Here is a 25,963-nt window from a genome sequence, read left to right as displayed (position 1 = left end):
AAAGGGGTTTTGTATTTATTTCATTAAATAATTTGTTTGAAATTTAAACTAATAATTTTAATAATCGATGTAGTTGGGGGCATTTCTTTCTAGAATGCTGACATCTATGGATAAGAACCGAAATGAATATGAGGCTTTTCAAAAAAGCTCACATAAAAATAAACAAAGCTTTCTTCGTCGCACTACACCAGTAAGAAATTTCACTTTTATTTATCTTTAATACAAGTTTATAAGCGGGCGGGGAAAAACTTTTTATACATCGAAAATATTTCAATATGTGTCGTATTGAAACACGTGCATCGTATTTAACATATTACAAAAAATATGAAGAACATTTTAGAGAAGAGAATATGAAAGTCTCGGCTTTTACGGGGCTTGTGACCCATCATTGGCTGCTTTAAGTGGCCACTTTAAACAATGAGTAACATTCATTATTGCCTTTGTTGGAAGAACTATATTCCTTAGATTCTTTCAATCGTTGATAATTGTTATGTTAAAGAGCTGAAACTTTCATTGATGTGCGTGAGATTTATCTGACTGTGTGACCCACATCTAGGAAAACGTCTAAAAATATTTTTTTTCTTCTTGGGCTAATTAGTTTAATCCCCAGTACTTTGAGTTTGTCAATTTTTTTATTGACAAGGCTTGGATTAAACCCTCTGTGGAAACTGGACTTCATTTAAAAACAAATACCTATCAGATCATGCAAGGGATACAGAAAAAACAATCTCCCGGGTATCAGTTCAGGTTTTAGTGGATTTCTTGATTTTAGGAAGATTTTAGGATAAATATCTTTTCTCCTTAACCCAGCCCTTATACGAGAAAGATAAAATAAAAGCATATGAAAGCAGAAAAATCAATTTTTTTTAAAATAGACCTTGTACATAATTCATTTCATTTCATTTATTTCCTTTCCGCACCTAATGGTGCATAGGGTACTGCATTGGTTCATCAATCGCAGCGTATCTTGATCATCTTTGCTACATGAGGGAAAGATGATCAGCCTTACGCTTCAGCTACCAGTCCAGGGACTGTGACATATTCTAGTGTTAAATTACCGTTTTAAATAAATATTTCCCATCAACCATATCGGGAATCGAACCCGAGACCTCTTGCATGGCAGGCAAATGCGCTGACTATTACACCACGAGGCCGACATAATAACCAAGATAAATAATGAATGCAACTCCCCCCTAAAAAATCAAAACCAAAAAAAAATATTTTAGACTGAGAAACTAGTTCGACCTCCCCGCAAACCGCGTGGAAAATCTGGCATGGCGCCCGCGCGCAGGCGCCTGATCCGCGATGCGCTGCAAACGCAAACGCTCGCTACTGTGGCTAAGCACTTACATACTACAACGGAGATGGAGAACATTTAAGTTAAGGAAAAATGTATGCCTAGGTTTAGACATTGGTTCAGTCAACTATCACCGGTACTCTCATGTGATAAATACATAATGTCATATTCTGTCACCTCCAACTGGTGTAGGAGTTCCCCACATCAATAAGCAAAAAAAAAAAAAAAGAAAACAATCTTACAAAAGTAACTTTGTTAAATGAAACTCTTTATTTATGAAGAAAGTAATTTATTTTTTCGCGAAGTTGTGTCCAATATACAGGAGATATAGTATTAAATAACAAATTAGCATTATAGAATAATATGTGATGGTTGCGTTAAGTCGTAGCCATGATTGCGAGCTAGTTAGATTGTTTCGGAAATATTTCCACTTTAAAATATTCATAATAAAAGATGGGAATGAGTTTAATTTGCAAGGAGTTAAGTTTTTAAACGCTTTTGTTGATTTCAAGATTTTTTTATAAATAGCAGCTTGTGGTTACTACCGCGTAAAATATATGATTATATATAGTTTATAGAGAAAATTTTATTTTTTTAAATGTTGATAATTTATGCGAATTGAATTTATGGCTTTGACTTTTGTCTACATTTTCCAAATCAAAACAGGGAGTCTGATGAAAAGTAATTTAATATCTCACTTACGTCAAACAAACAGACCAACAGACAACTGTTTCTACAAGTTTTTATAGTTTATCCTTCTGCATATTATAAACAACACCTGGTTCAGAAACTTTTCAATAAAATCGAGAAAAGAACAACAAAACTATTTCGGAAAATTTGAACGGCTTTTACAACAAATATTCATTTTTAAAGATGCTACCATTAATTGTTCAAGCAGATACAATAAATTAAATTACAAACACAAATTTCTTCGTCTCCGTATTTACAAGTGCATCGAACATTGAAACCTTCAATAACCTCTGCTTATGTGTGCCTAACAGAAAGCTTTCATAGAAAACGTTCATTTGTGTGAAATTTTATGTTTAGTTGGTTCACCGACAGGCACTAAAACATAAACATAGGCTATTAAACATTTGAACGCACTAATTGTTTGTAAGTTATTTCTGAAGCATTGAAAATATTTGAACGAAGAAAATAATTATTCGACGAAAAAAAAGGAGCATTGTGAAAAGTTTTTTAAAAACAGAAAAGTTACTTTTGTCAATCATCTGGCCGGAAAATTTAAAAAGGATTCTACAATATACAAAACTGGTAAAAATACATCATTACCTCATTTTTGTTTTCTTAAATGTAAATATTTTTTGTACAAATTTTAACGATTAAATCACAATGTGTAGATACAAATTAGGAGAACACATTTTAGTAATAGTTATATTAATATATAAATTTAAATATGAATTATTTTAATAATATTCATAGCTTCCATTTATGTATTTTAAATACTTGAACGGTGTTTACAAATCACATGAACAAACTATTTATTTTTTTAAAGGTCAATTAACATAATATCGCACCTTTATAATAAAAGTGATACTTTACAAAAATACTGTGTTTTGAACAATGTCTTTAGTATTATTTTTTTGACAAATTTCAAATTTTTTTTGACAGTCATGTCAAGGATTCATATTTAAAAACTATGATGATATTTTTTAAAATCTGTAAGTTCGTTATGCGAAGTATTGGTTTTAATTTATTATAACTTTATTTGGTCATTCCGAAAACAAATATTTATTTTTTAGTGTTCCTATTATTATAAAGGTGCGATTTATAATTTAACAGCAAAATATCAATATAAATCTATTATTACCAATTAAAACTTTCATCACTAAATAATTCAATCAATAATTTGAATATAACAATTGCTTTCCTTATATATTTTTCAACAAATCTTTAAGAACGTACATAATAAGTAGAACTTTTAACATTTTTCTTGGTTCGAAGATATATTTGTAAAGTATTGATAAACCTTGTAAAATCAGGTGATTTTCCTTATTAATAAGCCATTATTGTCCATATGTACAGTTTTTATAAATAATTTCCAATTCTTATTTTCTAAGATTTGATAAAAATATATAAACAAGCATAAGAGATTTGATAAACTTAGTATACCATAAATTAAGTCACATTTTACAGCACAAACAACTTAGCCTTTATTTATAGTGTGCTTAGCAAAATATTTCTCAACTTCTGAAATAAAATGATTTTTTATATGTGTTACCCAGTAAGCTCGAAGCTTGTTTTTATTTAGATAATAAAGCCATGAATAATTTTAAGGTGTTTTAAAATTTCTACAAAGTCTTGTGATGATAACGCATGCGGAGTAAATCTCATATTTCAAAAAACTATAATGACCTCTGCTAAAAATAATTAAACATGCTGTATTACTTAAAGTTTTTTGTACGAAAATTATTTTATTATTTTATGTTTAAAATGTTTATTACCGGGGAACGGGGTGACTTCGGACATGATGAAGAAAGACAGCAAAATATTATAGTTTGGCATTACTGGTATCTGTGGGGAGGAGGTATCGCGAAGTACAGTCCTTTGGCAATTGGCATCAGTATGCTCGCAAAGAGCTATCCCAATGCACCCATGTTTTTGTTTTTGTTGCTTATATTGCAATTCCTTATATAATAGTAGTTTTTATGTGTCTCTGTCAACCCTTAATTTTAGTAAAGTGTTCAACACACTCATGCCCATATCAGTACAATAAACTTGGATTTTTAAAAATTGATTTATAGGCTATTCAATAACCCTTAAACAGAAACTTTATACAAATGACGTTATTCGTCAAATTAATAAAAAATAATTATCAAAATGTCTTGTGTTGCGGGTGAAATCGGACATGCCGCGTGTATACAAGCGGAAGGTTGGAAGACAATCGAACCAGCATTACGATTCACAAATTATGAATATAGCCATCTTGGAAGTACATTCAATTTTAGGTGCGAGATGCAGCTGCCAAATTTTCAATACCAAAAAATACCTACTTTGTAGGGGAGATTATCAACAAAATACTTTTAAAAACATAGTGGTCAGAAAATTTTATCGGAAACTGAAGAGCTTGAAGGAATTCCAAAATGTGCTAAGTGGGTATTCCCATCGAGACTTATAAATGTGTGCCTACTGGTGCTAGATTATCCTAATAGATTAACATATTACAACAGAGATGATGAACATTTAAGAGAAGGTAATATAGAAGTCCAGGCATCTACAGGGCTTATAACCTGTCAATGGCTGGTTTAAGTGGCCACTTTACACACTGTGTAACATTTACCATTCTGCCTATATTTGAACATCTATATTCCTTAATAGAGTCGAAAAACGGTAAAGCGCCTTAAGAACTGGTAAGTATTGGTTTGATGTCAATCTGTCAATTACGTGGTCGATCTTTCGATTATAAAATAAATTCCTCGATTCTGTGCCAGCGTAACTGAGGTATTACATTGTATCTCTCTTAGCTTACCTTGTACTTACCTCTCTTTTTATATTTCAAAGATTTATACGATGAGAACTGGTTTAAAAATAATTATGATTTCGATAGAATAAACAAATATTTTTTTCCATTAAACTGGTAGATTTCTCACTTTTGTCGACCCCTTATACACATTTAACCAAAAAAACATTTTTTTTATTATTTAGTGAATGTTGTCTCCACATCTTGACAGTTGAATTCGCTTTTCTGAGATAATTCGATAGCTGACTTTTTGAAAGTATATAAATATCATAAATGCTTCGAGTGAGTGAATGTGGTGCTTCGAGTGAACTTAAAATCTTACTTATCTTAATAATTATTTTAAAATAATTTTATACACCCGAAACTTTGAAAACTTAAAGAATGTAAAGAAAAGTTTCCGAAGTCACCCCGGTACCAAATAAATTAATGAACGCAGTTACTGTAAAATAGCCAGATATAAAATAGCGTCATAAATAATATTATAAATAATATTTCCTGAATTCGAAAGAATAAGCTTAATATTGTTCGATACATAATTATTATATAAGATAAAGCAGAGTTAGTATTATATTTCTAAAGCGTCACCAAGCAATACGTAAAAAAAATTATCTCTGATGAAAAATAATAATTACTTAACGAATAGGAACAATAAACTCAGCAATAAGATAAATGTATGTATTTATTAATATTAAGTTTTAAGAGAGATTAGATTCTTAATTCAATTTTGCATCGAAACACTTTTTTAATCATAATATTGAGAATGAATTAGATTATTATAATACATAATATTATGATAATGTTATTATGTACCTACTCGTAAAGGCTTGATTTCTAACTCTCATTTTTCAGCTAGCATACCCAACAAATATGACTTGTAAACATTAAATATCATTATTTTAAATTAGAAAACTAATAAAAAAATAGTTTTTCGTGCTCATAAAATTTTATTGATATCTAATTGAAACGGCTTTATCCATTTTTTTAGAAAATAAAAATATCGTAAACAAAGTAAATTAAACAACAAATAAAAATATTATGTGACATACAAAAATCGTTTTCTTGTGAATCATACTAGTAATTATCTGCACTTTTCAAATAAGAGAATACAGTTTTTTAAAAAAACATTTTTAACGCATAAGCATTGAAATAGCCAATAACTCAAAACATATGTAAAAATCATGTTACTTTGACACCAGTATTTTTTTTTTTAAATTGTCAAAATTTCCATTTTAATTTTGATTTCGTCACCTTTTCTTTTTAGTTTTTCTACAAAATCTGTGCATTTTTTTCTACCATGTTTAAATTTGGGAAAAATGCACAAATTTTGTTTAACTAGGTAGAAATAAGAAAGAAATGGACTATTACATATTATTGGCAAACTTATTTGTGGACTATAACGAATATAAACTACAGACGTAATGTGAAGGAATACGATAATGTTTCTTGACGCTGCCTGGTTGAGTTTTGATAAAATTTGGGGCCTCTATATTCAATAATATAATGTATTAAGCTAATTTTTATCTAAACTCAACCGGACAGCGTCACAACACACCGCCGCATATCTTCCGTACGCCTTGAACGTAGACCCCGACTTTCATTATCCAATTAAACGATTATATTATATTGTAATAAAAATAAAAATCATTTGCTTCTGACCATTCAATATTTTTTTATTACTCACCGGTTTCGAAGCAACACAAGCTTTCTTATCAATATTTAATTTAGCAATACATATTATCCTATTTTATAATTTTAGTTTACTGAATACTCGATCTTATATATAATAATCTAGTACTTCCGTCTAATTTTAGAAGAGCGCATTATTGAATTTTAACCCCCCTCATCCATCACTCCACACCGCAAACACAAAATACTAAATGCTTCAAAATCTTATTACCTCCAAATGTATTGGATTAAGTTTTTAGTATAAAATGTTAAAATTATAGAATAGGATAGTATTCATTACTTAATAAATATTTCGCAATACGAGAAGCTCTCGAATGGTTATAAAAAAACCATCAGATTGTCGTTTGGGCGTTCAAGCTATAACTGATACTCGGTCGGTTAATCCATTAATTGTAGATATTCAGAGTAAAATTAAGCATCTAAAAATAAGAAGGATGATCATTCAAATATGCTGGATTAGAGGATATGCTGGTATCGTAGGAAATAAGAGAGCGGATGAACGAGCAAGAGCCGCAACTTGTAAAAGAACGACAGCTTTCTTCTCAGAATTTCCCTCTAGTTTTACTAAACGATGTATAAAACAAAATCCGCAGCAGCGTTAGGAGGATCATTACCGCGCTTCTTCTACGGGTAAAATCACTAAAATGTTTTCCCAAAGCTGGCTGATGCAGCAAACTTCCGTCATCATCACCAAAGTACTTTCGAAACGACCCAAATTTTTACCGGACACAGAGCTATAAAAAGTTATCTATATAGGTTAAAATTAAGGAATGATGACCATTGTCCATTCGATGATATTTCTTCTTAGAGTATCGAACATCTGTTATTTCAGTGCCCATTTTTCAGTTTACAACCCCATAATCTTTAATCAGAATGCAGGAAAGATGGAATATCCTTAACAGATATCCTCACTGTAGTTAAAAGTAGTTATCACGCGCCATTGTTTTTGAACATTGCAACAATGGTGATTGGACTCATAAAGGTAATAAACCAAAATCAGTGATCGAACATCCCATTTCCAAGACAAACAAAAACGTTTTTTTCGAGTACCTTAGCCTTGTACATGACACGTAAGGCTACTACTAAAAACAGGGGTCCAAATATATATATATTATAAAAAAAAACTTAATGAAACGTTGATAAGGAAGCTTGCGTAGCTTCGAACTGGTCGGTAGTAAAATAAATATTAAGTGGTTATAAAAAAAGTGTTTTAATTTCAATTATTGTATAATGAATGACCATAAAGTGTGCGCTTCGAATATAAATTTGAGATCATATGCGTATCAATTTACGTTCACAAAAACATTGATTAAATACAATTAGAGTAGCACCAAACTTCCTGTTTAATTTTACAATAAAAATAAATCGCCGGGTAGTGCTCGATGAGAGTTTCACATATACATACATGCTCCTAATTCCTAGCAGTACAGCCTGTAGTTAGAATGTTGTAGTTGATAAGGCAAAAGTGAAGCGCGACGTGTCGGAGTGAGGACCATCGGCTATCCCTTCCACAGGGCGTCCGTGTCCCGACTCCCGGCCCTGCCGCGGGTGTAAAGAGATTCCTCAGCCTCGTCTAGATCCAGTTCGTCACAGAGAAGTTTACTGTAAACACGAAATAAAAAGAAAATGTTTTACCACAATATTCTGGCATACAAATATGTTCTAAATTTTCCCTCGCGTAGACTCGGAAATCAAGCAATTCTGTTCCTCGATCATCGTAGGACTGAAAATAGTTTCCATGCACCTCTGTCAATGATCGGACTGGTTAGCGAAAATGAGATATGAATTAGTTGGATATAAACTAAATAACGTTTTCATTTTTTTTTATTATTGATAAAACCTTACAGGTTACATACATTGAACAAAATAGTTTTTCTTTTAAAATTCATATTCTACTGTTAATGATTATATTTTTAACATCTTTTGTAAAGGTTGTCTGAATTTTTTGTTTAGTTTTATCTGGTAGTTTATTGTATAATTTCAGTCCATGGTTTATTAGTCTCGACTGTCCTTGTCTCGTTTTAGAAGGTTGCATATGATATTTTTCTGATATTCTCGTATTGTGTCCATATTTACTACATTTTGTTTTCAAGTTTTAGTTCTTCGTCTACAATTACATCAGTGGCTAATTTATGGATAATTTTTAAGGATTCTAGTTTAAAGAGTTCAGTTACATTTAATTGCTTAGTTTGTTTTTTAATTATTTTTTTTATTTGACGGACTTATGAAGTCCATTCTAATGATGGTTCTCATAGTAAATACAGGCACTAATAAAATAAAATACAACTAAATAAAATTAAAGCTAGGACAAAAAAAAACTACCATTTTAAGACTATCTTAGTGATTTTTTTAAATCTATAAAGACTTACACCACAAAAGTGCAGATCTTGTCTCGAGTTTACAATACGACACAATCGGGACATTGGTGCATGCAAGCCATAGTTTGTGCTGTGTTGATCGAGGAACGTTCAAAGAGTTATTTAGTTGCTGTTAGATAGAGGAGGTCATATACTAACTCTATTATTTTATTTTGCTGGTTTTGTAGTCTGTCTATGTCATTTTGATTTCCTGTTCCCCATAGTAGTTCCAGTCAAGTTTTCTTCAAGTCACTTTCCAATAAATAAAAAATAAAGAATTCAATATTCTATAAATTCCTTGCATCTATATCACCCTGGATTCCAATTTATCAACCGTATTTTGTGCTTGTCCAAATATTTGTAAATGTAGACTGGATTTCACCCCCTAGGGGGTTATTAAGATTAACATTTACCGGGTTGTGATCCCGTAGCTAGTGTCGCGGTCTCATGGATCAGATGTTCGAGGTTCAAACCCACTCTATTAAACTTTAATATCATTTTCTAATCGTGGTTTATTTACAACTCATTGAAAAGGGCCCCGAAAAATGACATGTTTGAGTAAATCACTACGCGAATACTTATTTTTCAATAAATAAAAAAAAACACATTAAACACGGATGTCGATCATTTATGGAAGTTTAAACATTTACAGAGCTCACGGTGGCTGGTTTTAGTGACAGTTCATAAGCCCTGTAAATGCGTTCTTTTATTTGACATATTCCCTGCTCTTAAATGTTCTTCAGCTCTGTTGTTATATATTTATCTATATTTTATATTTGTTTGTGGGTTATAGTTTTATGAAAATGTGTAATGTTAATTCTAGTATGACCAGAGTGTAGACAAATACACTTGTCACAATACGTATGCATGTCAAAATTTAAAAAACAGTGCATCTTTATACTCTTTAGTGCAATATTGTTTTTTTTATTTCAGCAGAGATACTTCAATTTTCTATTATTAAAAGCTTTCTCCATCTCTATTGAAATACCTGTTAATATTGGCAATACTTATATTTTTCGCATTTTTAAAAGAAAAGTACAAATAAATTAGCTCGGTTTTGATCTAAGATTCACGTGTGTGCGTTTAAAAAAGATGTGCCTGTATGCGTAAATAATAAATAAATAAGGAATTAAGGAATAAAGAAGGCGTAAGATGATAAGACCAATGAAACATTTAATTAAATTTTATAATATTCATTTTCAAAAAGCAACAAACATGATCCGAATCCGCTCATTTTTAAAACGTAATTTTAACCTATCGTTCTATGAAGGATCGTCTCTATTTAATTATGCCTAAGTGATAAAGATTAAGATTTTTTGTATCTTAATCGTAATCACTTTATTTTACAGAAATTTTAAGTTATGAGATCTTCAATCCTAAAAGATTATTCAGAATCTTAGATTTTTCCGCGCGTCCAGGTGGTGAGCTGTTTTTGGGAGTTTTTCGAAAAACTATTTTAAGATCTTAAAAAAAATACCTGTGTTTTCAAAAAGATTTTCTGATTTATTTTACTGCTGATATCAGAATTTTGTAAAACTATCCTTAAAAACATATACTCATATTTTTTTCAAATAAAACACTTGTCTACTACATGAACTTGACTTCATTGAATGAAAATAACGATGTTTTCCCAGGATAATTAAGTCACTTGAATGTTCAATATTCAATTATAATTTTTTTACCTACGTTATATTTCACATAAAAAATATTTTTACTTTACATTAATAAATTTTTCTTATGGATACTATTGATAAAAGAACATCCATCATGCTTATTGCTTTTTATATATTTTTTTCCTTCAAATGCTTTTGGCTACTACAAAAACATTAATGTTACAAAGAGGTTCAAATTTCAAACCCCCGCTCTTCGACAAATAGTTTTATTAATTCTTTGTTTCAAATTTATCGTTTACACTTTTGGTTTTCATGCAAACTAAAAACGAGTTAAAACATAAAATTTAAATAATAAATAGTGATGTGAAAAAAAGTACTTCTAAAATAAGTAAATAATAAGAAGCCACTATTATTACCTACTCGTATGTTGTGCACATGCACGGCACGGTCTACATCGAATGGCGGTCTACCAATACACACTTACTCCTCCTTGGTGGGCGGGTGCGAGTGCGGGTGAGGGTAGCGGTCGGCGCCGGGCCGCGGGCACGCGCAGTGCCAGTACGCCAGCACGGCCACGGCCAGCGCGAACACGAGCGGCGGCGCGACCAGCGCGGCGGCCAGGTGCTGCAGCGTGGCCGGCCACGAGTAGCGCTCCACCACGCGCTGGGGGTGCACCTGAGCGGGCATCGAAGGATTAATAATATGGTTGCGATGGTGATGGTGATGGTGATGGTGATGGTGATGGTGATGGTGATGGTGATGGTGATGGTGATGGTGATGGTGATGGTGATGGTGATGGTGATGGTGATGGTGATGGTGATGGTGATGGTGATGGTGATGGTGATGGTGATGGTGATGGTGATGGTGATGGTGATGGTGATGGTGATGGTGATGGTGATGGTGATGGTGATGGTGATGGTGATGGTGATGGTGATGGTGATGGTGATGGTGATGGTGATGGTGATGGTGATGGTGATGGTGATGGTGATGGTGATGGTGATGGTGATGGTGATGGTGATGGTGATGGTGATGGTGATGGTGATGGTGATGGTGATGGTGATGGTGATGGTGATGGTGATGGTGATGGTGATGGTGATGGTGATGGTGATGGTGATGGTGATGGTGATGGTGATGGTGATGGTGATGGTGATGGTGATGGTGATGGTGATGGTGATGGTGATGGTGATGGTGATGGTGATGGTGATGGTGATGGTGATGGTGATGGTGATGGTGATGGTGATGGTGATGGTGATGGTGATGGTGATGGTGATGGTGATGGTGATGGTGATGGTGATGGTGATGGTGATGGTGATGGTGATGGTGATGGTGATGGTGATGGTGATGGTGATGGTGATGGTGATGGTGATGGTGATGGTGATGGTGATGGTGATGGTGATGGTGATGGTGATGGTGATGGTGATGGTGATGGTGATGTGTTCAGAGAAATCAAAAGAACCCATTTTTTTAATAACATCTACAATGTTTTAAGTATGTTCAAACGTTAAATTTAGATCTAAAACAAACCTTGCTGTAATAACACGGGAAGGCGGCCGAGGCCTCGAACTGCTCGTGTAGCTCGCGCGCGAACGTCGTGCAGTTTACCCTCGGGGGGTAGCCGCACCCTTCCGTGTTGATGAGGTACCGCGTGTCCAGCACGTCCCACTCTATGTTGCTCGTCGTCAGGCCACTCTGAAGGAACTCGGCGTACGGCATGCGTGAGTAATTTACGAGAATCTAAAAAAAATACATTAAAATCAGTGGTTAATTTTCATAACAATAACGAAGAATCAAGGCAACTAAAAAATCAAAGAACCAAGTAAGTGTTATGAGTTGCTGAAAAATATAACGGGATATTTTATAATATTAATCGGGATATGTATGAAAATAACCAACACTACACGGTTAAACCTCAATGGTAGAATGCAAAATTTCGATGTTGTGCCCTCATAAATGTATAAGTCATTAATCTAAAATACGGTATTGTGTGCGTAACATAAAAAAACAGTAGTACATATTACCAGTCAAGGGTAATATTCTTCTCAATTTGGAATAAACTAAAACCACTGAGATACCCGTTATTTAGAATTTTTAAATTTATCAGTTTACGGCGCGGCGTTATCTTGTTGCATAAAGAGAAGTGGATTTCAGAAATTGATTTTGTATCGGTTTAAATGCATAAATATTTAGCTGGTCAGTAATCTTTTAGAGCGACTCTTTTAGAAATTTAATGTTTTGGACGTTAGTTAAACAATTGTATGCTAAAACAATAATGATTCATCATCATAATAATAAAATTGACAACGTCTTAACAACACACAAAATATAAACTCGTAGTGTGACGTCACAGAAACACATTGTACCGCGGACGAGAACTTCTTTCGGACAGAGATCTTTTAGCTTTATGGCTCCTAGAATATATAATAAGGTTAAATATATTTTATTCACCCAATTCGATGTAACTACCATAAAAAAATAAAATAACTCAGTGGCTTATAAGAATAGGAAGAATAGAAACTGAAAGCTTATTAAAGTACATTGCAAGGTACGAAATATCAATACTATCCACAACAATTTAAACACTATATAATACAAAGACAAGAAGCATTAAATGTGTATAAATATATTTATATTTATACTCAATATATATATATTGAGTTTTTCTACTGACATTTCTTGGTGGAACTGCATTTTAATTATAATAATAAAAATACTTTATAGTTTTATTCCACTTTTATTTTTAATTTTTTATAATTTTTTACCAGTGACCGGGTTTCATCATGTCCGACATCGTCAGACTGATATTTATACATATATATATATATATATATATACATGTGTATGTAATAGTGTATATGCATATACCTGTGTATGTATATATGTATCTATGTGTATATGTATGAGTATATATGTAAGTATATATGCATGTATATGTGTGTATGTATGTGTATGTATGTGTGTATGTGTGTATGTATGAAGATATATAAACAAACAAATATGCTCGTTTCCCTTTGCACGGGTCTTCTCCTACTAGGCATTACTTTATAATAATATTTTTTTAATATTTAAAAATTCCATCAAGGGCTAATTATTGTGTTGATAATTCAACATGATTACCAGTTCATCACAAAGCAAAATAATACGAAAACAGGAGTGTTAAATATATTCGTAATTCCAAGGGATTTTGCTCAAATTACCTGAAAGCATCGCGTGTGCGCTGTTGTACACCCCTCTCTGCACGATGCCCAAGAACAGTTCTTCATTCCTTCTACATAAAGATGTTCGCTCACCGCGCAGGTTACTGCTTCTGATTCGAAATCAGCCAAAATAGTCGTTATGGCTGGCTCCACTACAAACGGAATGAGAAACAAAAATGCGAAGACCGCCAGGATCGCCGAAGTGCCGAGGCAAAGCGAAGTATAGAACTTGGCTTTCTCGACAAGGATCGCCAGTTTCTCCGCTGCTGTCGGGGGCACTGGAGATGTGGGCGGAAGAGGACTTTCTCCTCTATCGCTCAGTACCTCCGCCCCCATGATGATGGTCGACTCGTCCGAGTCCATGGTAGAATGAAGTGAGCCTTTCATGGTGTATTTTTCTATCACCTTAAAAAAACTTCGAGTTTGTCTATGTGCTTTGCAACCGTCAATTTTTACTATCAAACACTGGGTAATTTCATTTAGTTTAAAAGTCACGCGAGTTTTAAATAAAAAAAAAAAATTATTTACACTTACGTTTATAATTACTTTAAACTAATCGAACTTGAAATCACTTTAAATAATTTATTGCAATCAACTTTGGCGTTCTTTAGCTAAAAAACAACTCACTGTATCGAGCCATCCAACTATTAGAGCTAGAGATGAGTTAGTTTTTTTAAATACCGCTAGCAGGTGCGATATAACAACGAAGTCTGCGTTTGAACTAGAACTATAAAATGTTTTTTTTTGTTTCGTTATCACGCGCTCTTCCCTCCAGCGCAACCGATTAGCACTGAGTACAGTTTTATCATAAGCCCCCGATGGCCGAACGATGGTCGTCCGCCCGAGCGAAGCTACATACTTTTGTTGTAACGAATGACTCGACCGCGACAATCCCTTCGTTGTCGCCTCGCATTACAGCCAGAGCGCTCCGAAGCCAGCTTGCGAAGTGTAGAGTCCGTGATTGACGAACCAACGCTGTCCAACTAATGAGACATGCGAGTCGTGAATGAGCAGACACGACTTGCGACGAAACAACTCCTTAATCTAGAATGCAATTGACGATGCAGAACGAAGTGAGCGATTTCTACTAAATTGCAAGAAATGTTCTAATAGTGCACAGGTCTCGAAGGACCGAAGTTCCGGTGGTGGCGCTAGATGCTGTGGCTGGTGATGGATGATGCTGAGAAGGTCGGCGCTCCCTCGGGGGGTGACAGCTAGCCTGGAAGAGGGTCGCTGCAGGCGGGCGGGGGTGAAGGGGGGGGGCGCTAGAACCCGCCCAGCCCACTGTGGACGGGACTCTCGTGCAAGAGGGGAACGCCTGGAACAATAACAAACTCATATTTTATATATTTACACAATAAATCATGTTTACATTACTTACGATCCAGTTTACAAGGTTAACTTAAAAATAAAGTCAGATGGAAATTAATCTTGACCTGGTAATTTAACAGTATCAAATTATTAATTTTATTCTTTTTATTTTTTTATTTTTTTTTTCACATTTTTATTACAGCAATTTACAAGTCATTATTCATACAACAAATTAATTAAGTAGTAAAAGTAAACATATATATTTAAATGATTTTTTTGCATAAAAATACCATATACTATTACAGCGAATTGCTATTTCAATTTATTTTTTATTTTATTTATTATGGTTCACAATCAATAAACAATACATAGGACATTTATATAATAATCACAATTAGTTTGTTTTGATATTGTTCATCAATTATATGTGAACACAACCTTAACAAATGAGTGAATTAAAAAAAAAAAATATTAAATTGATTACCGTAATTAAATTCTATATATATCATGACAGTCATTTCAATAAATTATACTAACAGGTTATTACAAATTATTTTACCTAACTTACATAAGAGACTATTTGATTTTATGAAATGCGTTATCAGTTCTCCTAGAATTATTTAATGTATCGTAAAAGATATCAATATCAGAATTAATTTCTACATAACTGTATAATCTTAACATACATGATAATGCTTTAAAGTGCTCCGTATTATTGTAGCTAACTTGTTTTAAAGGAATACTGAAATTGACCTCAGTTATCGCAAACATAGTAGTCATCACAGTTTTATAAAGATAAAATTATGTTGATTTGCTAAATTATTTACAATTACGTCAAATTTTTTTTCATTCATTTTTATTTTTATTTTTGGTGCTCATAGATGTTTCAATCTCTTCTTAATAACAATATGTCAGTCTCCAAATACTAACCTCAATACATAAATTTCTATAGAACCCCTCAACCCAACTGCTCTCATTTCAACCGTTTTTCATTTTTCCACCATTTTAATAAAAATAAGTCTAATATCTAAATTATGTGAATGCATACATGCATAAGCATAACTCTATTTTTCTACATGTATAGGAATTTTATGGTTGAAAAAAAAAATATCTTACGTGATGGATCTCAGAGTGCCATTACATTATCTGAATTAGGCTGCGCCGCTGTATCCGCGGGGAGTTCACTTCCAGCGCAACCCTTAAATCTCATCTTGGCATCGTCTCCCACTACGACAGCTTTCTGACATAAAAGTAGCGTTAAACAAGATACCACGAATAAGACGGACGGCAATATAGCGGCTACAATAAACTGTCTGTAAGTTTTTTCTAGGTCGAAACGAGCCACAACAATATCAGTCCCTTCTGCAAAGAAGCAAGGGAATCTAGCCCTAGCATTGTGATCTGTACCATCCTTTCCATAATCTTTAATAAAATCTCTGCATTCGTCTTGCAAGGTGTTCACGCAACCTTCTAAGTTTATCATCAGCTTACTCTCATTCGCCACAATTAGCTCTTGCTCGGGCGGAGCTATTGTTTTCATGGGGTGTGCTACAAACGTGTGCAGGTAGCTCAAGTACGTAAAGTTTGTCAAGTCGGTCAAAACGTGCTTCTCTAGAACGGATCCGTTTATACAGTCCACGGCCATCACACCCTCGGAACTGTTGCTAATGCTGTAACAAGATGTCATAAGGACGTTATCTTGATCTTCTGACCAGACTTCTCTACCGGTATCTTTTTCGAGAGCTCTTTCGCATTGCGAGAGATAAACTTTATCGCCACTCAGAAGAATCATGTTTTTATTTCGCGTGGGAATATCGACACATCGACGATCGCAGTTGTACGGAGTTCTTATTTTTTCACAAGTTCCTTTAGTGCAACTGAATAAACCATCTATATCGATGCACGTGATTTTTCCACGTCTTCCCGAACACTTTAACGGTGGATCTGTGTCATGAAAAACGCACTCGAACGCGTCCGTAATATTTATGCACATCCCTAACGAACAATTAAACGTCCCTGTTAAATTCTTACACTCGTCCGCTATGCAACGATATTTTCTCGCATTTTCCTGGTCTATACCGTAGCACGTTTTATTGGCCGCGTTGGTACAGTTCGCAAATAGTAACGAAGATCCGTTCCTTCGGAGGTTAACGTAAATTTGGATGCAGGCGCCCGAAGTTTTGCTGAGACACCATTCTCCGCAAGAGCCCCATTCGCAGGCATCCTTGTTGATGGCTCTGGTGGTGGTGCACATGATCGGCGTCTCGCTGATGCCCGAGGCGAAAGCGCGAGAGGACGGCATGTAGATGGCCACCGTGAGATACACAAGAGCTACGCAGCTAAGGATGCATGTCATCTGACAGATGCAAATTGTCCCGCAGATTTTGCCATCCTGCGGCGGAATGATGGGTTCTTCCTCGACTTTCTTCTTCGGCATGGTGTCGAATACTCGCTCGATCACAGAATACGAACTGTCACTCGGTTAACTTTCGAGAGATTGTTTTCCGATTCACTCATCTCGCAGCGCGAGGGCGATAAGCCAGCGGGCGGCTGACGGCGGGCATGTGCGGCCGTAGTGCGCTGGGTGCGGGGGGCGCCAGCTGTGGGCTGCGCCGGGGCGGAGCTGCGCACCATCCGCAGAGCGACGATCGATCGCCTCCCGCTCCCCTCGGCCACCCACGCTCAGCGAGAGTGACGTCACAGCGAAATAGCGAATCGACAGTTAATTCGAGCCGTTACGTAAAAGGGAACTATGTAATTATTGATTCCTTTTTCTCCGTCGGAATTCTTACATAATTCATACAATTGCGGGAAATTATAGCTGACGAAAATAGTTATAAAAATTGATTTTTGCCCATTTTCAAGGCTGTAATATTTTTAGCTAGTCTGCTTTAGAACGAGTCTTCTCCTACAAGGCATTACTTTATAATATGAATAATAATAAAAATCAAATTAAAAAAAAAAATAAAAAAAATCGTTTCTTAATCTCTCGAGTAATATGTTTTATTTTTTTCTTATGAAGTAACAATATTATATAAGTAATATTGTCCTTATTTGATATTGATAAATGGAAATCACAATAAACTTGGGTATCGTAAACATTAAGTGCATTTTTCTTTGGTCAAAATTATTTCACTAAGTGGAAGTAGTCAGGATACGCAAAGCGCCCAGCTGGCTGCGATTCCACCGGTACACACTTCCCTTTTGTTTGCTTAAATGGTCAAATATAAGCACACGGCAAAGTCATATAAGAAAAAGTTGCTTTCCCGTTCAGCAAATAAACTTCCAAGCGAACAGATGACTACACCCTTTTAGGTAAGTGTTCTGTTGTTATTACGCTCCATTCACTTCGGAAGCGAAGCTTGTTGGCTAGATTAAGGGGAAAAACAATCGCAATTTTCCACCTCGGCATAAACAGTGCGAAGGATTTTTGCGCCGCTGTTTTATGTGACCTTTGCTGTCGTTGCCTTTTTTATGTAGTTTCTTCTTGCTGCGGTGTAGGTTTAATTGGGTGCATCTCGTCGAAAGGGTAAGATTGATAAAGCTCGCCACCCCGTATTATTTCAGTTCAGATTACTTGTATACATTTCCCTTTGTACGAATCGGTACAACACGAGACAAGCGGTGCTTTGCTTTGTGGAATTAGTATACATGTATAGCATTAGGGTGTTTGTTTACATTAGGATATTAAGTTAAAAGGGTTTGTGATTATGCTGGTTAGCTTTTTTCGCTGGCTCTAATTTATTTATTTCAATATCCTTTTAGCTTTACAACATTTTTCCGAAATAAACAAGTTAAATAAAATGGTACTCTTAGTACATAGGGAAAAAAATATGTTAGGAAAAGAAGTATTAAATATAAATAAAATTTAATAAATGTTCGTGGTAAACCACCCTACACCTTAACCCCTTAAAGGACAGGACACCTAGAGCAAAGTGGTAGGTTCATAAATATTACCACCAAAATTAAAGTAATTATTTTGTAATATTTCGTATGAATAATAAGTCTTATGTCACAAAATTATCGTAATAAAGTACACTGGTAGATTAGTCTACCACTTTTTTAAATGATGTAGGTTTACTATCTTTTTTAATTTTTTTATCAAAAGCATTTTTTTTTTTTATATTAATTTTAAGTAATAAAAACAAAAAATACCACGCTGCAGTATTTTTTATTACATTTATTTATTACTATAAATAAAAAAGTTCGAAAAAAAAAGAAAAAAAAATCCCACTCTGTGGCGTAGCCGGTAAATAAAAAAGTAAGCATTTTAAAAATCGTGACCGTTTTTTTCAAATTTAAAAATTAGCACCAAACGTAAAACAAAATGATATACGTAATTTGAAAGAAAAAATTGTGCTCTACAAGAGTTTGTGTTTACTTTTACGCTAGCAATACTACTTTCTTTTAAATCAAGCCTTCAAAATTGTATGTCCAGTAGACGAAAGTGAGCATTTTCGACACCTTTTTTTATTTCAAATGAAGAGGACATGTAGACACATAAAAAAAATTAGTCTATAATGTGTTTTACTTTATTATTTTTTAACGAATTGGTAAATAATTTAAAGCATAAAAAACTAAACTTTCAATGTTAATTTTAACTCTTAATTTTTAATTTTAACTTTTAACTTCAACTCTAAATTATTAATTTTTCATATGTACATCTAATTAATTATTGTTGGTTGTGAATTTTTACTATGAAATATAAATGTTTATGGAAGCTGAGAGCGAGGGGAGGAAAGTATAGTTGGAGCTATGCAATGTCTTATACCTTTTATGTACTTTTTGTTTAATATTTATATTTTTAGAATTTTATTACTTTTTCCCCTCTCCTCCTACATCCATAATAAATGCATGTGAAATCTGTAATTGGTCTTTCTTTTTTTAATTGTTTTTTTGTACCTTGTATTTGTATAAAGACTGTATTATTTCCTTAATAAATAAAAAACAAATTAGATCAAATAATGCATGTAACGTAAAAGCAAATGCAATGTCTTGTAGAGCTGAAGAATTTATTTCGAATGACGTATATTTATTATTTTGTTTGTCTTCTGATGCTCATTTTTAAATTTGAAAATAAACGAACCCAACTTATGTTAACACCCAATACTTAGTATGTCGCATTTTATTATATAAATGGTTTTTACTCGAGATAAATCGAAAACACTCGACCAGAATTTTGGTTATGTTTCACCCACAGGATTGTATTTTTCATTCCGTCCCGACATGAGCAAAACATTTGTCTTCTCAACAAAATTATACAATACTTAACTACAATGCTCACAATGTAAAAATACAAAAATATCTCAGTAACAATGCATTCCTGTTCCCTATTCAACGTTTCCTCTCCCCGTTCGTTGCATTTTCCATTTTCGTTCATTCTTATGCTGGGCACAATAGCTTCCCCTACTCAAATCGCCCACCCCACCCCCCATAAACAACTTCTATGAATGTGGGTCAGCCGTGCGGTACGCTAGTAAGAATTATTCAAGGCATTGTGGAAAGTACGTGGATTTATGAAAATCCATGTACCATCATGTTTGTATGCGTAGACAATATCTTAGGGGTCCGTTGTTTTTGGAAAGAAGAAAAAAATTGATGTATCTCTACATAAGGGGGAGTATGAACCAGTCGCCCTATCCCGCTACATTTCTTGGGCATGCTGAGTTGAGGGCTCGGTCATTTTGGAGACTACAAAGTTTTATGTTCCTGCTGGTCGATTGATGTCTCCATCAACGTCAGCACATATTGTTTTACCTCTCGGATTTCAGAAACAATCTGCTTCTATGCCGATTGGAATAGCAATCAGGCAGCTGAACATAATCACTTTGGAGATCGACATCTTTCACACCAGTGAAACTATGTTTAAGGGGCAAAGGCACTTGTTATTGGAATATAAATCTTGTCGGATATACATATCTGGTGGCTTCCAAAAATAATTGAAAGCCTTTTGAAAAGTTTGCTTGATCATGTCCGATCAATTTAATCCCATTGAGCAAAGAATTCACATTCCTTTTTTTTCTGGATTTAACAAAAAACATACAGTAGAGTCTCGGTTATTCGACCTTCGGTTATCCGACCTTCCGAGTTATCCAACCTACCGGAACAGTTTTTGAAATCCAAAAACTTGCCACGGAAAGTAATATTGCTTCTTGACAATGCTTCGTGCCATCCTGACGAGGGCAAAGTTAAAGATAAGGAAATAAAGGCCATGTTTTTGTCTCCAAATGTGACTTCCTTATGTCAACTTATGGATCAGGGGACCTTAAAGACAATGAAGAGGAATTATCGAAGAAACCTATTCTAATACATATATTATAACTGAAATTATTACAAAACACAAATTGAAAATGTAATTAAGTAGAATAAAATAAAAATTAAAACAATAATATAACACAAATGGCAATAGAAATTTAGTACAAACACACACATATCTTGACGCCTAATTCATTATTAAATTTAGTTACGCTTGCTTCAAATAAATTTTATGTCCGGATCTAACTTAGTTAATTTCAGTCTAAGGTTATTATTACTATTAGTTATATCCAACCGATTTCGTTTTTTAACGAGTAAAACGCTTATGGCGCTAAAACCACATTCCACCAAATAAGATGAGGGAAAGGGTTATCATTTCTTTCATTTTCATTTAAAAACGGGTTTCATTCTATTTTAAGTACAATTTGGCGTATATTTCAATTTTGTACATCTCAGGCATTTTTTTGTATGACCGGTGAGTATTCCCCTTTACATGTGGAATGCCGACGTGTCTCATCCCTGAAGTGTGGTGCCCCACCTCTGAGGCATTATGCCCCACCGGTGGGGCGTACGCCCCGCCGTGGGAAACACTGATCTAACATAAGAACGACCAGCGTCCACGTATGTCCCGCTTCCGCCCCCACTACTAACTTAACATATTTAATCCCGATTAATCGATTTAATTAAATTATTTTATTGATTTTATTTATATTTTAATTTTAATTACCTACTCACAATAAAAAAAAATATATCAATTTATACATTTAATGATGGTGATAATAAAGATAGCTATGGTATTAGAATATAAATATTGCATATTATGTGGCATCAGATTTATCAAATCGGTTTAGGAATTGATCCATAATTGAAAATATCATCATTGCTATTTAAAAAAACTAATCTTCCTCAAATGACTCACTTGAAACATCGGAAGCCAATGAATCATCATTATTGTCCTCGTGTTCATCAACAATATGATCGACATTCCAAAGTTATTGCTTTATACTAATAATATGTCTTGCGAAATTATATTAATGGTCTGGTGTAACTCTTTCAAAACCTTCTTGCATAAGTGTTCTCACGTCATTTTTATTGAAAGTTGTATTGTTGACTTTTACGTGGTATATTATCATCGACCAATCCAATTTACTTGGGTTTAATTCGCAATGATAGGGGGATAATCGAAGCACAAGTTTTATTGGCTTCGTTTGCAGTGACATCTACCACATACTTGTCTTATGTGCCCCTGTGCGAGCTGAGAACCCGCAACAACTCCGCTTTAATCATTGTTATGTCAACATTAATTTGCTCCTTTGTCTACGAGCCATTTAATAATGTCACTTTTTTTCCATAGTTTATTTGGAAGCTTATCCTATTTGACAGAGTGATATGGGGCATTATCTATAACGATGCAGCAATTTTCATCCAGTGATGGCAAAATATTTTTAAAGCAATCCAAAAATGTTTCTCCGTTTATTTGGTCGTGATTGTCTGCAGATTTTTTTTAAATCGAAAATTAACAAACCGTTAAGAACAAATTCTGCGGCACTTAAACACAAATATAGAACACTATTAACCGTTTTCCCTTAGCCGTAAGATTAGGGGGTCCCACGGAAAGGCCGTGTGCGAAAGCTTCTCGTGAAAATTTAACGGTATTATCAAACCTTTTTTGTTTAAATACATCTCCTGCATTTATTCAAGTCCCGTTGACGTAGTATATCGTAAGACCTTCCCTACGGTATCTCTCGATAGCTCTTAAATAATCTCTACGACAAATAATTAGGTTTTCCCGCTCTGTCAATAAACTGTCGCCTTATCGATTTCTTTGAACCCAATTCTTTGATTACCTTATGGAAAGTGCTACGCTTGAAATTTGGTAAAAAATCATCGCTATTGACAGCTTGCAAAACTTTGATTATTGTGGGATATTTTTTTTCTAAATAAAAAGAGTGAACCTTCAATCTAATTGCATATTTATCGAAATCGTCGATTGTCGAAAATATGCTCAATTGCCGTCTCTTTTTATTTGGCGTTTTTCCATTGCGTAACCTTGTTCAGAATCTCTCTTGATCCCCTGCTTTAAGGCTTGATTATGGTTAGCCTCATCACAGTTCTCTGCCTTTTGTTCGTATTACAGGGAATAGCAGTTTAGCCTTTTTCATCTGTTTGAAACCCTTTTTATTGGATCGTGTTCTGATAAAAAAAGGTACTCGTAAACAACTAGTTTGTGAATTTATATCTAAAATTGATAAATAAATATATTTATAAATACTTTGAACTATATGCATAGCTGTGCCCGGGCGAGTAAAGAATACAGCGGTTTGTAAATTGTAACTAGAATCCCCGACTACTGTTTTTAACTCCCGTAAACGGAAATCGAATAGAGAGAAGTCCGCCTCGTAGAGTAGTGATATTCGCCTACCATGCACGTTCCGCGTTTGATTCATGTTAAGGTTGACGCGATATTTTTGATTAAGGTGGTTTTACAATGTAACAAAAGGTGACACATTAAGTATGAGTCTGTAGGGTGAACCCGTAAAGTTACCGGGCCGGGTGAATTGGCGTGGCATTTGTGAAAAGGGCCATTGAGTCAAAAACTCTCGTCGAGGGCTGCTATTCCAAACGCTATCGCGGCCGGGGAAAAAGCTTTTATTTCGCGTGTTTACATACAAAATACGCGAGATAAAGTGTTTTCTACGGCCGTGAGAGTATTCGAAATAGCAGCGCAGGATTCCGGTTGCATTTCACAAATGTCTTTATTTCAAAATGCATTGCTCTCCAAAAAGACAAAATCTTGTGCGAGGATAGGGGTATTGAATGAAGACGTTAATGACTGTACATATTTTTACAAAACATTATCGATAAGATAACATTTTATGTTCTGAGAAGTTATATACAAGATTGAAAACATAAACACACGTGTTTTGAAATGATGTACTTCAGGTTACGTATTAAGTTGAAATTATCAATCAGTAAATTATATATAACATGCATTTATATTTTAACTACTTTAATTATTTTCAAAAATACGTTCAAATTGGTTTGTGGTCCAGTAGCTAGTATCTCGGACTCACGAATCAAAGGTCCATGGTTCAAATACAACTCTACATAAACTTGGTTCCCATTTTCTAATTGTGAGTTATTTACAACTCGTTGAAAATGACCCTCAAAAATAAAGTATTTTGATTTTAAGTATTTTGAAAAACATAAAAAAAAATTTAAGTAAAAAAATTCATTTTCGTTTACAAAAACATATTAAACGGATGTAGTTTATAAATTTTCATTTAAAATTTTTATAATAAAAGCATTTACTTTTTTGAAACGGGAATATTAAAATCTAGTGGCTAGATTATGTAGCCATTTTACACTATGTGTAATGTTCACTATACTGCCTGTGTTTGAACATCCACATTTTCTGAACTCTTCCAACAGATGGAAGCTTTTTTCATCGAACCCTCACCCGCACCTGATAGTGTATAGGGCATTGCATTAGTTAAATAAATGCAGCGTATCTCGATCGTCTGTTAAGGGAACGTATGTGATCAGTCTCATACTTCAGGTGCCAGTCCAGGGGCAGTGAAATATTGCTTTAAAAAACCACCCTAAAAACAAACATTTTATTTCAACCCTCCCAGGAATCAAATCCAGGACTTTAAGTTTAGTAGGCGAAAGTGTCAACCATTACGCTACAAGCACGATTTACTTTTTAGGATTTTTACCTTAGAATATCCATCGAGTCTAAATTACTCGTCGATGCTTCTGGTTCTATTGCACACTCAGAACTGTATTATCAATGCGCTTGGACAAAAATGAATTACTTTGAAAAGTGGTGAATGACAGCACAGAATACACAGGGTTGAAATAAATAACTTTTTTGTGTTCTCCCGGGAATCGAACCAGGAACCTTTGGCGTGTGAGTCAAGCATCTTAGCCATTACACCACGGAAGCCACCTTAACTGTATTTTAAATTAAAATACATTATTACACGAAATATGATACAGTTTTGTTTACTTTACTGATAAATATAACGAAAACAATAATATTTTGACGTTCTTCATATTCCAACTTGACTTTTACTGATCCGGTGTTAAAAGGTTACTTAAGATAATGATAAAATCATATTTATTGACATACCGATAATGTAAACACGATTCCTTTTCTGCTGCAAGATTATGTCAAAGCGGTACAAAGCTATATCACTGCGGGATAATCATTTTAGAATGTTTTCCCTTGTTTTTTCCAGTTCACATGTCACAATAAACTTTTGTAATGCTTTTAATCCAATCGCGTGTTAACTGTTGACCACGCAAAACAAATAACAGCCATTTTCCAATAATCCTAGGGCGACAATATTGTTTTTTCCGATGTCTCACTCGTTTCTTCTATGACTGACGAAAAATCAGCTGCAAAACTACAACAACGTTTGTGGTTGGCGATTTCCAACTCTCCAGCTCCGACGGTAAAATGAAACCATTCATAAAAAAGAATTAACTGATTTAAATACAAGTATCGACGCCGTGCGCGCTTTTTCGTCAATGTGCCTTTGATATTTACCTCTGTGCAGAGTTTTCCGTTTGACAGAGCTTGCGCGAAATAGCGCCAAATTTCTAGAAGGTTCCACTGCGCATGTTTCTCCAATGGCCGCATAAGCGTGGCCATCTTGTTTTTCCGAAATCGATATGAAAAACAGAAAGGCGGGAAAGACTTAAATTTCGAAAAAAAAAACATGTTTTTGTTGTGACGTCAAATTAATTGAATATCAATTTTTGTA

The 25,963-nt window shown here is 34.3% G+C and overlaps 2 protein-coding genes across 3 annotated transcripts; both read right to left on the bottom strand.

The window, feature by feature from the left end:
- Positions 1-1,565: 1,565 nt before the first annotated feature.
- Teh2 (tipE homolog 2 phospholipid transfer protein) lies at positions 1,566-14,012 on the bottom strand. 2 transcript variants are annotated; one of them, XR_015824642.1, is made up of 4 exons: positions 13,626-14,012; positions 11,956-12,165; positions 10,848-11,106; positions 1,566-8,063 (listed from the first exon to the last, which is right to left on the bottom strand). XR_015824642.1 is itself a non-coding variant. In XM_088239047.1 (4 exons), exons 1-4 carry the CDS (start codon positions 14,010-14,012, stop codon positions 7,961-7,963), a joined length of 891 nt encoding a protein of 296 aa, XP_088095173.1. In that variant the 3' UTR covers positions 1,566-7,960. The 2 variants fall into 2 exon arrangements, 1 of the variants encoding a protein (XP_088095173.1); XM_088239047.1 differs by having other exon boundaries at positions 10,916-11,106.
- Positions 14,013-16,062: 2,050 nt separating this feature from the next.
- Teh3 (tipE homolog 3 phospholipid transfer protein) lies at positions 16,063-17,540 on the bottom strand. Its single transcript, XM_088239046.1, has one exon. The coding sequence runs from the start codon at positions 17,371-17,373 to the stop codon at positions 16,063-16,065; it is 1,311 nt and encodes a 436-aa protein (XP_088095172.1). The 5' UTR covers positions 17,374-17,540.
- Between the last annotated feature and the right edge of the window lie 8,423 nt (positions 17,541-25,963).

The sequence above is a fragment of the Micrasema longulum genome, unplaced genomic scaffold, assembly GCF_059751315.1.
Source record: "Micrasema longulum isolate JH-2025_06_02 unplaced genomic scaffold, ASM5975131v1 h1tg002046l, whole genome shotgun sequence".
Taxonomy (NCBI): domain Eukaryota; kingdom Metazoa; phylum Arthropoda; class Insecta; order Trichoptera; family Brachycentridae; genus Micrasema; species Micrasema longulum.
The sequence above is the reverse complement of the archived record's forward strand: the minus strand, read 5'-3'. Positions and strand labels throughout refer to the sequence as shown.